This window comes from Argopecten irradians, chromosome 11 (genome assembly GCF_041381155.1).
Source record: "Argopecten irradians isolate NY chromosome 11, Ai_NY, whole genome shotgun sequence".
NCBI classification, from domain to species: Eukaryota; Metazoa; Mollusca; class Bivalvia; order Pectinida; family Pectinidae; genus Argopecten; species Argopecten irradians.
Window position 1 is genome coordinate 40,729,157 of NC_091144.1, and position 17,314 is coordinate 40,746,470.

Sequence of the window (17,314 nt, forward strand, 5' to 3'; positions counted from 1 at the left end):
GATGTACCTGTAATATAGATATTATGATGAAGTTATACCTATATGTTATAAGTACGGGATTTTGAACATATCAACTTTATACAATAAATACTGTATTATGGTTGATATGCTCTTGCATACAGGTGATAAAGAATTCCATGTACTGTTAAATGTTAACTTTATAAATATGGAAGTATTTTATTACCTATACATACAGGTAATAGGAAGACTACATATCTCCACATTCCCGATACACCTACATGTAAGGTGCAGAGCAGATACATTACTAGGTCTCTATACTGGTTGAATTTAATATAAATTCCAGCGTGGGAGTTCTCGTGCATTGTAAACACCAGAAGGGCTTGGCATCTGTGTCCACCTTAGACTAGACAGTACCAGGTTTTATTTAAATGTTTGATCTTGTGACTACACCAGGAACTAAATACTCGTGATAACAAGACTGTACACATACCTTCTTCAGACATAGTTTTTTTTAGCTATTTAGCTGAAATAGCTGTTTTTAGTCCACTATTATCAGAAAGTGGGCTATTCAAATCGACTTTTGTCTGTAGTCCATTGTCTATCTGTCTGTAAACAATTTACAATTGTTTCATGCCTTATCAGTCAACAGTCAAATTTTCCCTGAGATGTTGGGACCAACCTGATGAACTGTTTCCCGAAGGCCGGAGTTCAGTTGTTACCTCAACCGAAATCTTAAACTTATCACAGCTGCTGGCGAGAAAGACTTTTGCCCGTGCTTATGACGTCAACAACAAATTATGACTTCCTTGTTGGTTAACAGTCAAACTATTGACTGGTGTCGTGCTTAAAATGTACCTCCTGCATAAATAGTATCCAGGTACTTTTTATACCCTAAAAATTTTCATTTCCCGGTCTTCTCATCTGAAAAGGTTGAATTTTGTATGAACAGCACAAAAGGTTACAATAATTAGTATCTATGACCCAAACCAATCTAATCCCCCTCCCTAAGTCAGCTAGGTTTTGAACTTATAACCAAGAAGTGGTAATTTGTCAACCACTCGGCTACTGTGACCATGACCTCTGATAAATTGATGCATGCAAGAAGATTTGTTGTACATTTTGTGTATCTACTTTAATGTTTTCTGTGGAGAATGAAGCATGATATAGATGGGTGTGGATCTTTGTAATAATGTTCCACATTGTTGCATCATATGATAAAATTTTGAATCAGAACACGCTACTCCTACAGACAGTTGTTGGCTGTGGAGCATGCCTCAGTGATTACATTAATTATCTATATATTATTGATGTGTACCTAGTTACCCTTGATAGCATATCTGTTAAACATTTCAACTCTTTATTTCTTTAAAACTTACCGTTCACCAGAAAAGGTCCAGGATTATATAGTAATATAAAACAAAACTTAATTTAAAACATACCATATTTGACCCATTAAGCTCCCATGACCATGTAAGTGCCCCTCCCCCTTTTGAGGCCTCAATTTCAATTGTTGGGCGAGATAAAGACCAAAACATCAAATCTGTATAGGTTTGTAAGCACCATTTCATTTTTTTCAATTTTTTAAATGCCCTGGGCGCGTATTGGGTCACATATGGTAATAAATATTTAACACACAGGCACACATTTTTATATACGTCTTACACCTCGGATACACTAGTGTTACTGTTTTGTTTATTCTGTTTGATAACATTCAGATGCACAGTGACAGGTGTATACAGATATAATGAGGGAAGGGTTTCAGTGTGACAAATCTCACCAAGTGGTAATCATGTCTGACATCTTTGTAAAAGCCTTGAATTCTCTTTGGTGTTTGACTGGTGTTTGACTGAACGATTGAGCATTCAGTCGTTAAAGCCAGAACAAGAATAAATAAGTCTACTAGGATTAATACATTGTATAAACCCTTCAAGAGAACTCATTATTTTCTGTCATCATGTGAACTGGTAATGCAGACTTCTATCTGTTTTTAAAGTTAGCTGAAAAACTATAAAACAATGCGCTTTTAATGTTGTAATTCATGCCTCTTGTTGTCTGCAATCCTACAAGAATTTCGGCCTCTTGTTGTCTGCAATCTTACAAGAATTTAGGCCTCTTGTTGTCTGCAATCGTACAAGAATTTAGGCCTCTTGTTGTCTGCAATCGTACAAGAATTTAGGCCTCTTGTTGTCTGCAATCCTACAGGAATTTAGGCCTCTTGTTGTCTGCAATCGTACAAGAATTTAGGCCTCTTGTCTGCAATCTTACAAGAACTTTGGCTTCTTGTTGTCTGCAATCCTACAGGAATTTAGGCCTCTTGTTGTCTGCAATCGTACAAGAATTTAGGCCTCTTGTTGTCTGCAATCGTACAAGAATTTAGGCCTCTTGTTGTCTGCAATCGTACAAGAATTTAGGCCTCTTGTTGTCTGCAATCGTACAAGAATTTAGGCCTCTTGTTATCTGCAATCGTACAAGAATTTAGGCCTCTTGTTTTCTGCAATCGTACAAGAATTTAGGCCTCTTGTTGTCTGCAATCGTAGAAGAATTTAGGCCTCTTGTTGTCTGCAATCTTACTAGAATTTAGGCCTCTTGTTATCTGCAATCTTACAAGAATTAAGGCCTCTTGTTGACTGCAATCCTACAAGAATTTAGGCCTCTTGTTGTTTGCAATCTACAAGAATTAGGCCTCTTGTTGTTTGCAATCCTACAAGAATTTCGGCCTCTTGTTGTCTGCAATCCTACAAGAATTTGGCCTCTTGTTGTCTGCAATCCTACAAGAATTTAGGCCTCTTGTTATCTGCAATCGTACAAGAATTTAGGCCTCTTGTTATCTGCAATCGTACAAGAATTTAGGCCTCTTGTTGTCTGCAATCGTACAAGAATTTAGGCCTCTTGTTGTCTGCAATCGTACAAGAATTTAGGCCTCTTGTTGTCTGCAATCTTACTAGAATTTAGGCCTCTTGTTATCTGCAATCCTACAAGAATTTAGGCCTCTTGTTGACTGCAATCGTACAAGAATTTATAGGCCTCTTGTTGTTTGCAATCGTACAAGAATTTAGGCCTCTTGTTGTTTGCAATCCTACAAGAATTTCGGCCTCTTGTTGTCTGCAATCCTACAAGAATTTTCGGCCTCTTGTTGTCTGCAATCCTACAAGAATTAAGGCCTCTTGTTGTCTGCAATCGTACAAGAATTTAGGCCTCTTGTTGTCTGCAATCTTACTAGAATTTAGGCCTCTTGTTATCTGCAATCCTACAAGAATTTAGGCCTCTTGTTGACTGCAATCGTACAAGAATTTATAGGCCTCTTGTTGTTTGCAATCCTACAAGAATTTAGGCCTCTTGTTGTTTGCAATCCTACAAGAATTTAGGCCTCTTGTTGTCTGCAATCCTACAAGAATTTAGGCCTCTTGTCTGCAATCGTACAAGAATTCAGGCCTCTTGTCTGCAATCGTACAAGAATTCAGGCCTCTTGTCTGCAATCCTACCAGAATTCAGGCCTCTTGTCTGCAATCCTACAAGAATTTAGGCCTCTTGTTATCTGCAATCGTACAAGAATTTAGGCCTCTTGTTGTCTGCAATCGTACAAGAATTTAGGCCTCTTGTTGTCTGCAATCGTACAAGAATTTAGGCCTCTTGTTGTCTGCAATCCTACAAGAATTTAGGCCTCTTGTTGTCTGCAATCTACAAGAATTTAGGCCTCTTGTTGTCTGCAATCTACAAGAATTTAGGCCTCTTGTTGTCTCCAATCCTACAAGAATTTAGGCCTCTTGTTGTCTGCAATCCTACAAGAATTTAGGCCTCTTGTTATCTGCAATCGTACAAGAATTTAGGCCTCCTGTTGTCTGCAATCGTACAAGAATTTAGGCCTCTTGTTATCTGCAATCGTACAAGAATTCAGGCCTCTTGTCTGCAATCCTACAAGAATTTAGGCCTCCTGGTAATTGCAATCCTACAAGAATTCATGCCCCAAGCTCTGTGTCTGCAATCTAGACCGAATAATCTGTCTCTTAAAATGAGCTCCTTTTCTTTTTGTTATTGTTTATTGATACGCTAAAATGAGCGTATCAATAAACGACAACAAAAAGAAAAGGAGCTCATTTTAAGAGACAGATTATGCGGTATATCTGCAATCCTACAAGAATTCAGGCCTCTTTTGTCAAATATTGTCCTGGAAAAATATCTAGATATTGTCAATTTTCTGTTAAGTTTTCCTATCAGCTTTTCAGGAAACAGTATTGACACGAGATAGATATTGGTACCATTTAATTCTGTGTATGTGTTGCTCAGTAAGGTGTAGAAGGCAATCCTTATGTAACTGACAATGAAGGCTATAGGGATAGTCATTAAGTCAATTATGTTGAGCTGCTGGTATTTATGTAGGTGTCCCTGAGGTATAAACTTTTAACGGGAATCAAGAGGGCAGCACTGGTCGTCGTAACTGTACAGGGATAGTGTAACACAGTACACTGTGGCAATGTATGCTTTGTGAACTATACAGCCCACTGTCAGCTTAGCATTGATAGCTTAACAGGTATACATAGACAATGAATTGTCATATTAGAAATGGATAAGTTAAGTTGATTAGTCTTTACTGAAAAAAAAAGAATAATTTCAGAATAATACAGACCAAATCAATAACAATGTTTTTTTATGATCCTGTACTGGAGCTGCAGACACAATTCTAACATTCTACCTTCAGTGTCGGTGTAGCTTGAGATTATCTCATAAAGCAAACTTAGATAACTTAAAAACCAGAATGCTTTGAACATGGACAACCCGAAAATGTTAAATAGACAATATCATTCAATGGATATGACCTAATTCATTCCCTTCACCAAACCCATGTGACCCTATCTAAGATGTAATCATCTGAACCAGGTCATGTCAAGATCCACATGCAGTACTATACATTAATATCAAGCTATCAAATTGTTGTAAAATGAAAGTTTTCAAAAAAATCATTAAAAGTTTTTAATTCAAAAATATAGCAATTAATGCATAACTAGGTCACTGTGACCTACATATACTTTTTCAGTGGTATACAATAATTTTTCAACATCTGTTTTCTGAACTGAAATCCATAAACCCATGATTTGCAAACAAAAGCTGCATTATATCATGTCTTTTTTAAAGATTCAATGATATTTTACCATACTTGTTGTGACTGATGATTTTTGTGTTTTTCTGTTACAGACCTTCGAGTTTGACCTGAATGGTATTGCTCTAACCGCCGCCGATGAACTTGTTGTCACAATCAAAGACTGGGAGAGAGTGGGCAGAAACAGGTACATCACACTAATATCACTGACCTATAGTGACCTAAGTGGGGGAAAAAATCACTCCGGGCATATAACCAGAAAGTTGAGTCTAATAACATTAAGCACAAATAGTGATACTTCAGTTTGTCCCCTTCTTTGGCCCCCAAATCAATCAAATTTTAGTTCACTTGAGACAAAGTTTGTCCATCATCGTCTGTCGTTCGTCCATAACAACTATATATTTTAACTTCTTCTCATAAACCACTGAATCAAATTCATTGAAGTTTTGTAGAAACCTTTAGCTATTATGACTGAGTTAATCAAAATAGTGAATTATTGTCTCTAAGGGCCAATAAGACAGGACCAAAGACAGTTACAATGACAAATACTTCAAATAAGTTCCTGACTCACAGAAGTTACAGAGTTAAATACTTTTTCTAGAAGGAAGGGTTGTAAATAATCTGTGCAGCAGTAAATATAGGCATTTGTAACATGTATATATATCTGGTATTAACTCATGTATAATTCCAAATAGAATTATTTTATCATATATTTGAAACTTACCTACACAGCTCTTTGTAGGACTGATGTAAATGTGGCTGAATATATAGCTTCCTGTCGTCTGACAATCAAGTTGGTGTTTAGAATTTGGATGAGCTTGAATGATCATTTAAATTCCACCTGGTATCATACCAGTAAGCTATAAAGAACTGATAGTTTTTAGGATTGTTTGTATATATGACCTTGCTCTTCTCTTAAGGTCAATCTGATATCAGAATCGTACCATAATTACTGTTAGAATATTGAATCTCGGTTTAGGTAGAAAGTTTACTTTAAAGCTTGACTGGGACAATACTTGATGATTTATAGCTTTTCCATGGGACTATCAGATGACTTCCTGTTGTAAGCCTCACACACTTGTTCCCTTTGTAATTACATTTCTTATATCATCGTAACAGCTGCTTAGGAAACATTGTGCATATATTAAAATTTTTATTGTAAAATCAATTAGTAAGATCAACTTGATCAGAAGTATTAGCCTGTCGGCATTGTATGTTGAGGTTGGCAGCCATTTCTGAAGTCGTACAGGAAATTGTTTGAATATTTGTACACTTCACTGTAAGTACCAGCACGATTGACATTTCATTTCCCACTTAATGTTAGTGTCTGACCGCTGAGCCTAGGACACATGTTATAAACAGAAATGATGGCTGTTTTTAACCATAAAGTAAACTGAAGATAGAGTCTATCTAGCATTGGTTTTAATTGTACAAAGTGATATTTTGGCCTTCTAGCTTTATGCTGGGGGAATTTCTCTTTAACTCAGTTGATGGAGTGGCGGACCAGTAAGTCCGGGCCGCCGTTTCGAGCCCAGCTTACGGCACAATTTAAATCTCGATCTGTTATGTACATGGTGCTGTAGACCTCTCAAAGTGAACATATTGGAGAGTGAACTGGGTTGGTATGTATTCAGAGGCAAACACAAATTCTTCTCAATAACTGAACGACCCAGTGTACTCATATTGGGCTTGCCGCTTGCTGGCATGAATAGCTACCAAATGAATGACATTCATTCGAAGTCACAGGAGTGAAAAGGCTAGTATCTTTGAATGACTTCTTGTGAATAACTAAGAGGCCTAGAGACCTAATATTCAGTCTGCGACATGTTGGGATAAAGCTTAAGGGCTACCATGTTTGTTTAAATGAATGACCTTGACTGCTATTCATGATCTGTCATACGTCCGCTGTGTCGTAAACTTCCTATTCAAACGACTTCTTCTAAATACCGACAGACCGAGGCTACTCATATTTGGCCTACAGCATGCTGACATGAAGGGCTACCAAGTTTGTTCAAAAGAATGACCTTGAACCTCATTTAAGGTCTTAGAAGTCAAATAGATACGATCTATGAGCAACTTCTTGTGAATACCAAAAAGGCCTAGAGACCTGATATAAGCCTGTACATGCTGGGGGCTACCAAGTTTGTTCAAATGAATGATCTTGACCTTTAAGGCATGTGTACATTTATTACCAGGTTTTAATATATCAGAAATTTAAATGTTGATTAATAAGCTAAAATCATGAATATTTAGACCCGTAGGAATGATGTTGTATACAATGCTGTTTATTACAGATTATTAGGTAAAGTAAAGGTGCCCCTCCGTAACCTGACCAGAGGGGGAGCCCAACAGGAACCAGTCACAGCCAACCTTACAGACAAAAACAATCTCACACTTCCGGTAGGTACAACAAGTCTATTTTAGTAATATTCTTTGACTTGTACAACTCTAGTAGTATTCTGTGAATTGTACTGCTATTTTAGTATTCTTTGATTTGAACCGGTTAGTTGTATTCTGTGCCTTGTATAGAGTTAGTTGTATTGTGTGACTTGTACAACTGGTTTAGTATTATTCTGTGACTTGTACAGCTGTAGTTGTATTCTGTGCCTTGAACAGAGTGAGCTGTATACATATATATATATATATAGTTGTATTCTGTGACTTGTACAGAGTTAGTTGTATTCGGTGACTTGTTCAGCTGTAGTTGTAGTCTGTGACTTGTACAGAGTGAGCTGTATACATATATATATATATATATATAGTTGTATTCTGTGACTTGTACAGCTGTAGTTGTATTCTGTGACTTGTACAGAGTTAGTTGTATTCTGTGACTTGTACAGAATTAGTTGTATTTTGTGACTTGTACAGGATGAGTTGTATTATGTGACTTGTACAGAATTAGTTGTATTCTGTGACTCACCATGAACTGTGTTTGTTTTTTCAGTCCTCTCAGATTAATCTGAAGTTGTCTTATAAACCTCCCGCTGGTGCTGCCAAACCTGCAGTGGCTGCTGGTATGTATATACAAATGTACTGTAAAAGTACTCAATTTAGTACAGTTAAAGTTGTATGTGTTTGAAGAGTGACCTTTTGTCTGTCGTCATCCGTTGTGCACTGTGTCTTTAAACAAAATTAAAAAAACTTCTCATGCAAATTCATTGAAATTTTGCACAATCCTTCTAAGGCATCAGGCCAATCAAAAGTGTAATCTAACTGCTTGTCTATTAAAACATTTGATATTTGTAACAGTAAGCCAGTCTATTTCTCTGCTATCTGACCTCCTCTTTATTCAGACATTTGAATGTTTGTAACAGTAAGCCAGTCTAGATATATTACTGTGCTTTCCGACCACCTGTTTATTCAGACATTTGATGTTTGTAACAGTAAGCCAGTCTATTACTGTGCTATCTAACGACCTGTTTATTTAAACATTTGATGTTTGTAGTCTATTACTGTGCTTTCGACCTTGATATATTACTGTGCTTTCCGACCACCTGTTTATTCAGACATTTGATGTTTGTAACAGTAAGCCAGTCTATTACTGTGCTATCTGATGACCTGTTTATTTAAACATTTGATGTTTGTAGTCTATTACTGTGCTTTCCGACCACCTGTTTATTTAAACATTTGATGTTTGTAACAGTAAGCCAGTCTATTACTGTGCTATCTGACCACCTCTTTAATTTGACATTTGAATGTTTGTAACAGTAAGCCAGTCTGAGGTAGTGGGTGATATGACTGAAGCCGGGGGAGAGGAAATGGAGGAGGAAGAAGAGGAAGAAGAGGAAAGTGGACCTCCAGTCATTGATCCAGCCACGGGTCAAGTGGTACCAAAAAAGAAAAAGAAGAAAAGAACTGCCAGGCGTGGTTTACTTAAAAATCTGTCCACAAAACCTACAGATTTCCAGGTAATCAACCACAGTTTACAATCCATTGTAGCCCGTTGATGTAGCCTTAAGCTATAAATAGTTCACTAATTCAGTCTAGTAATGTTTTAATTGACTGTGACCAGGGAGCTCAATTGGAAGAGCACCCAGTTATGGTTTGGAGTTGCAGGGTTTGAATCTGACATGTGACCTGCAGGTAGCCAATTGGAATAGCCCCAAGCTATGGTCTTAAGGTGCAGGGTTTGAATCTGACATGTGACCAGGTAGCTCAATTGGAAGTGCACCCAGCTATTGTTTGGCGGTGCAGGGTTTGAATCTGACATGTGACCTGCAGGTAGCCAATTGGAAGAGCACCCAGCCATTGTTTGGAGGTGCAGGGTTTGAATCTGACATATGACCAGGGAGCTCAATTGGAAGTGCACCCAGCTATTGTTTGGAGGTGCAGGGTTTGAATCTAACCTGTGGTAGCTCAATTGGAAGAGCACCCAGCTATGGTTTGGAGGTGCAGGGTTTGAATCTGACGTGTGACCAGTGAGCTCAATTGGAAGAGCACCCAGCTATCGTTTAGTGGTGCAGGGTTTGAATCTGACATGTGACCAGGGAGCTCAATTGGAAGAGCACCCAGCTATAGTTTGGAGGTGCAGGGTTTGAATCTGACATGTGACCAGGTAGCTCAATTGGAAGAGCACCCAGCTATCGTTTGGAGGTGCAGGGTTTGAATCTGACGTGTGACCAGGGAGCTCAATTGGAAGAGCACCCAGCTATCGTTTGGAGGTGCAGGGTTTGAATCTGACATGTGACCAGGTAGCCAATTGGAAGAGCACCCAGCTATGGTTTGGAGGTGCAGGGTTTGAATCTGACATGTGACCAGGTAGCTCAATTGGAAGAGCACCCAGCTATTGTTTGGAGGTGCAGGGTTTGAATCTGACATGTGACCAGGTAGCTCAATTGGAAGAGCACCCAGCTATGGTTTGGAGGTGCAGGGTTTGAATCTGACATGTGACCTGCAGGTAGCCAATTGGAATAGCCCCCAGCTATGGTCTTAAGGTGCAGGGTTTGAATCTGACATGTGACCAGGTAGCTCAATTGGAAGTGCACCCAGCTTTTGTTTGGAGGTGCAGGGTTTGAATCTAACCTGTGGTAGCTCAATTGGAAGAGCACCCAGCTATGGTTTGGAGGTGCAGGGTTTGAATCTGATATGTGACCAGGTAGCTCAATTGGAAGAGCACCCAGCTATCGTTTGGAGGTGCAGGGTTTGAATCTGACATGTGACCAGGTAGCTCAATTGGAAGAGCACCCAGCTATCGTTTGGAGGTGCAGGGTTTGAATCTGACCTGTGACCAGGTAGCTCAATTGGAAGAGCACCCAGCTATCGTTTGGAGGTGCAGGGTTTGAATCTGACGTGTGACCAGGTAGCTCAATTGGAAGAGCACCCAGCTATCGTTTGAAGGTGCAGGGTTTGAATCTGACCTGTGACCAGAGAGCTGAATTGGAAGAGCACCCAGCTATGGTTTGGAGGTGCAGGGTTTGAATCCGACCTGTGACCAGGGAGCTGAATTGGAAGAGCACCCAGCTATTGGTTTGGAGGTGCAGGGTTTGAATCTGACCTGTGACCAGGGAGCTCAATTGGAAGAGCACCCAGCTATTGGTTGGAGGTGCAGGGTTTGAATCTGATCTGTGACCAGGGAGCTCAATTGGAAGAGCAACCAGCTATGGTTTGGAGGTGCAGGGTTTGAATCTGACCTTTGACCAGGGAGCTGAATTAGAAGAGCACCCAGCTATTGTTTGGAGGTGCAGGGTTTGAATCTGACATGTGACCAGGGAGCTCAATTGGAAGAGCACCCAGCTATTGTTTGGAGGTGCAGGGTTTGAATCTGACCTGTGACCAGGGAGCTGAATTGGAAGAGCACCCAGCTATTGGTTTGGAGGTGCAGGGTTTGAATCTGACCTGTGACCAGGAAGCTGAATTGGAAGAGCACCCAGCTATGGTTTGGAGGTGCAGGGTTTGAATCTGACCTGTGACCAGGGAGCTGAATTGGAAGAGCACCCAGCTATGGTTTGGAGGTGCAGGGTTTGAATCTGACCTGTGACCAGGGAGCTGAATTAGAAGAGCACCCAGCTATGGTTTGGAGGTGCAGGGTTTGAATCTGACCTGTGACCAGGGAGCTGAATTAGAAGAGCACCCAGCTATTATTTGGAGGTGCAGGGTTTGAATCTGACCTGTGACCAGGGAGCTCAATTGGAAGAGCACCCAGCTATTGGTTGGAGGTGCAGGGTTTGAATCTGACCTGTGACCAGGGAGCTCAATTGGAAGAGCAACCAGCTATGGTTTGGAGGTGCAGGGTTTGAATCTGACCTTTGACCAGGGAGCTGAATTAGAAGAGCACCCAGCTATTGTTTGGAGGTGCAGGGTTTGAATCTGACCTGTGACCAGGGAGCTGAATTAGAAGAGCACCCAGCTATTCTTTGGAGGTGCAGGGTTTGAATCTGACCTGTGACCAGGGAGCTGAATTAGAAAAGCACCCAGCTATCGTTTGAAGGTGCAGGGTTTGAATCTGACCTGTGACCAGGGAGCTGAATTGGAAGAGCACCCAGCTATGGTTTGGAGGTGCAGGGTTTGAATCTGACCTGTGACCAGGGAGCTGAATTGGAAGAGCACCCAGCTATGGTTTGGAGGTGCAGGGTTTGAATCCGACCTGTGACCAGGGAGCTGAATTGGAAGAGCACCCAGCTATGGTTTGGAGGTGCAGGGTTTGAATCTGACCTGTGACCAGGGAGCTCAATTGGAAGAGCACCCAGCTATGGTTTGGAGGTGCAGGGTTTGAATCTGACCTGTGACCAGGGAGCTGAATTGGAAGAGCACCCAGCTATGGTTTGGAGGTGCAGGGTTTGAATCTGACATGTGACCTGCAGGTAGCCAATTGGAAGAGCACCCAGCTATTGGTTGGAGGTGCAGGGTTTGAATCTGACCTGTGGTACCTCAATCGTTAGAGCCTCTGACTGGTGGTATGAGGATTTGTTGTGTAGGCATGCCAGCTGGTGTTTAACAATGAGAGTCTCTATACATGTACTTAGCTATTGATTAGTTTATTTAATTATCTGTCACGGCTGTCAACCAGCGAAATATCAATTATACAAATTTATAATAAGATGAAACTTCTGTAAATTAAACTGTGACCAGCGATTTCAATGATATTGTTCTAAATTGATTAATTGAATATGAATGTATTTTTCTAAAATTGATTTTGTTTGAGAATGTGAATTTAATATAGGAGACTGTAATAGTCTAGGAAGTTTAATAATTGGATAACAACATAGAATGCTTGGTGACAATATTCATGAAAAATTCATCATTACAAAGACTGGTGAATGATTGAATTAGCTGGCACAAAATTATTCAATACAGACAAAAAAGTTTGAATAATATGTAAGAGAAATAGTTAGACAGACACAATGTGTCATTGTTTTTGTTTTAATGTCTGTACCATGACATGGAGATGGGGACATATGATATAAACAGTAACCCATGTCATTCCTGTCCTGTACTGTAACCCATGTCATTCCTATCCTGCACTGTCCCCATCGTCTCCCTAGATTTGATGATTACCAGGTTGGTCGATTAAAACTGCCATTTCGTACCTGGTTGGCCGATTTGAGACAATACATTCCAGGTCGGATTATTGACACAGAAGCGTACATGAATGTCATGTACATCAAGTGTTGTTCGTCAGGATACGGTAACATGTGTTTGATGTCAATACCCTGCATTGTTTTGTTGTGTAAAGAAAACTTTACTTACGTAATCATCCTACACTCACAAAAGAAATAAAGGAAATATGATCTGGTCTAAACGGTAGATAAATAGGTCTCACAATTAGATACTGGTCTGTATTGAATGTGAATCAGGGATTATATGATCTATATCTTAGTCACCATATGATGATGAACAACTTAATTAAGAATATTGTTATTGGGGGTGAGAGAAAACAAATCCCAAACAATGTCTTTTTTTTTCTTTTAAAAAATGTTGCAGTTTTAACCTATATACAACATATAGTACGTTTTTGATTGTTTAATTGATGGTACTGAACATTCTTGTTTTAGTTGTAACTTGACTTAGGACACTATTTTTGAATAAATGAAATCTAATTTGTCACTTGCTTTGATCTAACGGCCAGGGGTGGAATAACTGGAGTATGTTTTTAATTAAACTGTTATTGCTTAGGTGATAACTTTCCTATGACCTCAATAAATGTGATTTCTTAACTTGAGAGAGATAAAACATTTATCAGGAGTAATATGAATTTCCCCTCCTTTGGGGTGAGGCATGAGAATCTCAACCTGTAAAGTAAATTTCTTAATTTTGTCAAAACAAGACTGAGTGTTTGTCAGCTTAAGAATCTTATCCCGAGGGTTGAGATCTCTTGCCTCACAGCAAAGAGGGTGAATGATTCTTTTTCTCTTACCCTATGTGAGCATATGTAAAGATCTCGTGTGGCTAGGGTGAAATAGAAAAATCTCACAACCGTAAAACTGCAGCTATCCCTGTACAGGGTGTGAGTAATATATATCAGAACAGGCCATTGATGTACAGTCAAGACCGGCAGGATTCGATCTTGACTCAATTTTGATAGTAGGTTATAACAAATGCCATCTATGAAAGCAGTTTGCATCTAGATTTCGGTTTGATGCCATTTTCACGATGATAACAAACAGTACATACTACAAACAAGCAAAAACAGTCACCGGAAGTCCCTTAAAGGTCACCACGCACGGGTCATGGGAGGCAGAAACCTGCGCGTGGGACTTTTTATTTTTTTTATTTTTTTTGGAAATTGGTGTTATTTTCCCCTTCCTTTTCCCTTTCTCTCTATTTTCTATTACTTTGATATCTCTTCTATCGTTTAAGACCATCTGCATGTCTGTATCTTGATAATTAAGCTCACAACGACAGGTTTCCGGGCACACACTAAAATGATATCCGGATTTCAGACCTGAATTTTTTACTTATTTCGGCATGTTCAAAGGTGCAGATTTGTGACGTCACTAATGCAATGACCGAATCGATATTGACATGCTATATAGGGATGAACATCTCCTTTTCAAAAAACTAGTATTTAGTTTTCAACGGTCTCAGTGGGGCTCCAGAAGGGTGCATGAAATGGGGCAAATGAATAATTACGCATAAATACGTTACGGCCGTCCAAAGGATATACAGTCAAGACCTCTCAAGTAACAAAGAGGAAATGTTCATTATTACCAGGTGACATTTATACAGGTCCTCTGGACCTCTTGTCTCATGAAAATATTTCTCTGTTAAAGGTCCGAGTGAAAATCATTGAAGCGCGACAACTCCAAGGGGCTAATATCCAGCCAGTGTGTAAGGTCACGGTTTACAATCAGCAGAAACAGACGCGGGTGAAAAAGTCGACCAACAGCCCATACTTCAACGAATCTTTCTTCTTCAACTTCCACTGTTCACCAGCAGAACTGTTTGATGAGCTCATTGAGTTCCAGGTACGGTCAAGATTAGGGTGTGATGTTAATTAATTAGATGATTAGGGTGCGGTGTTAATTAGATGAAGATGAATATGATGTTTAGATAACTGGCAATATGGAAGTTTCAATAACTATAGGTATATTAGCATTAGAGATTTTACAACAGCGAAAGTTCATCTTGCATATAGGTTTATTGATGAAAAAGTGAAGACAAGAAGTCTAGTTCCAATTTTATGTGAACTTTGAACTTTTGGATGTTGTATTTTTGTTCAGTTTTATCTAAAGAAATTTTTTGTTTTTCAGGTGTTTAACTCTCGGCGACTTCGTTCGGATGCCTTAATAGGATCATTCAAAGTATGTAATATATAAGAAATGTATAAAACATTTTAGAAATATTAAGAAAAATGAAGGTTCTCATTGTTACTTGTATCTTATTATTACTATTTATTGTTTTACAATAAGCTGAAAATTTATGCCAAACGAAATATTTTTCAAAAGTAATAAAACAATGATATAATATATGCAATTATGATTTATTAAAAAAAAAGCCAAAAATTAACAAAAACAATATATCAAAAAACAATATACAATCATATCAAATGTAAATAGATACTAAAAGCAATTAAAATTTTCAGAAATTTTACTTTTTGTCATTAAATTATATATCTGACTGTTGGACATATTTTGACCCAGCTTTCAATTGTGAGATATTACAAACTTTTCTGTTTTAGTGTGACATTGGGATGGTGTTTATAGAACAGAAGCACGCCCTCATCAATAAATGGCTGCTACTGAGCGACGCCAGCGACACAATGGCGGGAGCTAAGGGCTACCTCAAAGTGTGTGCCTGTGTGATAGGCCCTGGGGACGAAGCACCGGTAAATACATCAAAACACACATCATTTAGAGCAAAAATAAATTAGTAGAACAAATTCTTGAAGTCTTTCTTTGTAGCCTAACATCAGTAAAATCTTGGATGACTTTGGACAATGGAATTATTCAACTAATATATGGAGTTATTGCCCTTTGCAATAGACCTTATAAACACAATATGTTACTTGAGTAAGCTCACTGATCATAGTGAAACTTGGTTTGCAGTTCAACAATTCTTGGATGAGTTTAACATGGACATTTTCTGACAAGGACTTACTCAATTATTATCCCCTGCACAACGAAGTTGGCGGGGGATATACAAATGAGTTCCGTCCGTCCGTCCGTCCGTCCGTCCGTACGAATGGTTTCCGGAGCATAACTCTAAAACCAGTAGAGATATTTCCACGAAACTTCATACATACATTGGTCTTATGGTCTAGTAGTGCCTTTTGCTATTTTTAGGTTTTCATTTTTTGCATTTTTTCCGTAACCATGGAAACATTGCTGAAAATATCATATTTTTGTACCAGGTTCGTTTCCAGAGCATAACTCTAAAACCAGAAGAGATATTTCCACGAAACTTCATAGACACATTGGTCTTATGGTCTAGTAGTGCCTTTTGCTATTTTAAGGTTTTCACTTTTTGTACTTTTTTCTGTAACCATGGAAACATTGCTGAAAATGGCAGATTTTTGTGTAAGAATCATTTCCGGAGCACAACTCTAAAACCAGCAGAGATATTTCCATGAAACTTCATAGACACATTGTTCTTATGGTCTAGTAGTGCCTTTTGCTATTTTCAGGTTTTCATTTTTTGCACTTTTTCCATAACCATGGAAACATTGCTGAAAATATCATATATTTGTACCAGGTTCGTTTCCGCAGCATAACTGGAAAACCGGTTGAGATATATGCACGGAACTCCATAGACTCCATAGACACATTCTTTTTATGGTCTAGTAGTACCTTTTGCTATTTTTAGGTTTTTATTTTTTGCACTTTTTCCGTTACCATGGAAACATTGCTGAAAATATCATAGTAAATGGTAAATGTTACTTTGCAAAACTCCACCCATCTTTGTGTATATAGTCTAATATAAATGTCAAGGCTGTATACCAGATTCAACAATTGCAGCCACGCTCTACTTGAATTATACTCCATCTTTCTTTAGCTCAACTTCCTTTTTCCTGTTTTTTTTCATACACATAAGTCTCCACAATCAAACTTACTTCAGCTTTGATATCTCCATTGGCGGGGGATCTGAATGAATATGTCCTTGTTACTCTTTATAATGATGAAAACAAAGACTTTGATTAATGTTCATTAAGCTCATGGAACTTATTACAAGTGTTTCATATGTCGTGCATCCATCCAGGCCCTATGGGCCTTATGTTGTTTTGATTACACATTTCCTATTTGATATGAAGATGCCACATATGATCATACATTATTCTTATTTCAGAGCTTCAAAGCTGCAGCACAGGATGAAAGTGATGACATTGAGAGGTATTTATCAAAATTCACTTTGAACAGGTAGAAATGGTGTAGACATGTTGTAAATTGTTAAGACATATTCTTAAGTTTCAAAGCACTTTATAATTATACAGTTATGAAGTCAATGTCGTATCTGTCAACTCTAAATTAATCCAGATTGTAATTGAATTAAGTAAGTAATTAGTATACAGTTATCACCCTAAGATCAGTGTAGATTGAGATGTTTGTTGTTCCAGTAACCTACTGAGACCCTCGGGTGTCCAGCTGAGACCTGCCACCTTCACACTCAAATTGTTTGGAGCAGAGGACATTCCCAGGAGTAAGTAGAATCAGCCAATCAAAAACTATGAAGTATCTTTAGATCAGAGGACATTCCCAGGAGTGGGTAGAATTAGCCAATCAAAAACTATTTAAATATATTTAGAGTAGAGGACATTCCCAAGATTAGCCAATCAAAAACAATTAAGTGTATTTAGAGCAGAGGACATTCCCAGGAGTAAGTAGA

General features: G+C 38.7%; 1 protein-coding gene across 1 annotated transcript in view; it reads left to right on the forward strand.

The window, feature by feature from the left end:
- Positions 1 to 17,314, forward strand: part of LOC138334639 (myoferlin-like) — a 101,530-nt gene that overhangs the window by 10,039 nt on the left and 74,177 nt on the right. The window contains exons 3-11 of the mRNA XM_069283275.1: positions 5,152 to 5,243; positions 7,351 to 7,456; positions 8,001 to 8,070; positions 8,765 to 8,964; positions 14,266 to 14,460; positions 14,746 to 14,796; positions 15,174 to 15,320; positions 16,778 to 16,821; positions 17,046 to 17,128. Of these exons, the coding sequence (XP_069139376.1) occupies positions 5,152 to 5,243; positions 7,351 to 7,456; positions 8,001 to 8,070; positions 8,765 to 8,964; positions 14,266 to 14,460; positions 14,746 to 14,796; positions 15,174 to 15,320; positions 16,778 to 16,821; positions 17,046 to 17,128 (988 nt within the window). The remainder of the gene's footprint in view (positions 1 to 5,151; positions 5,244 to 7,350; positions 7,457 to 8,000; positions 8,071 to 8,764; positions 8,965 to 14,265; positions 14,461 to 14,745; positions 14,797 to 15,173; positions 15,321 to 16,777; positions 16,822 to 17,045; positions 17,129 to 17,314) is intronic.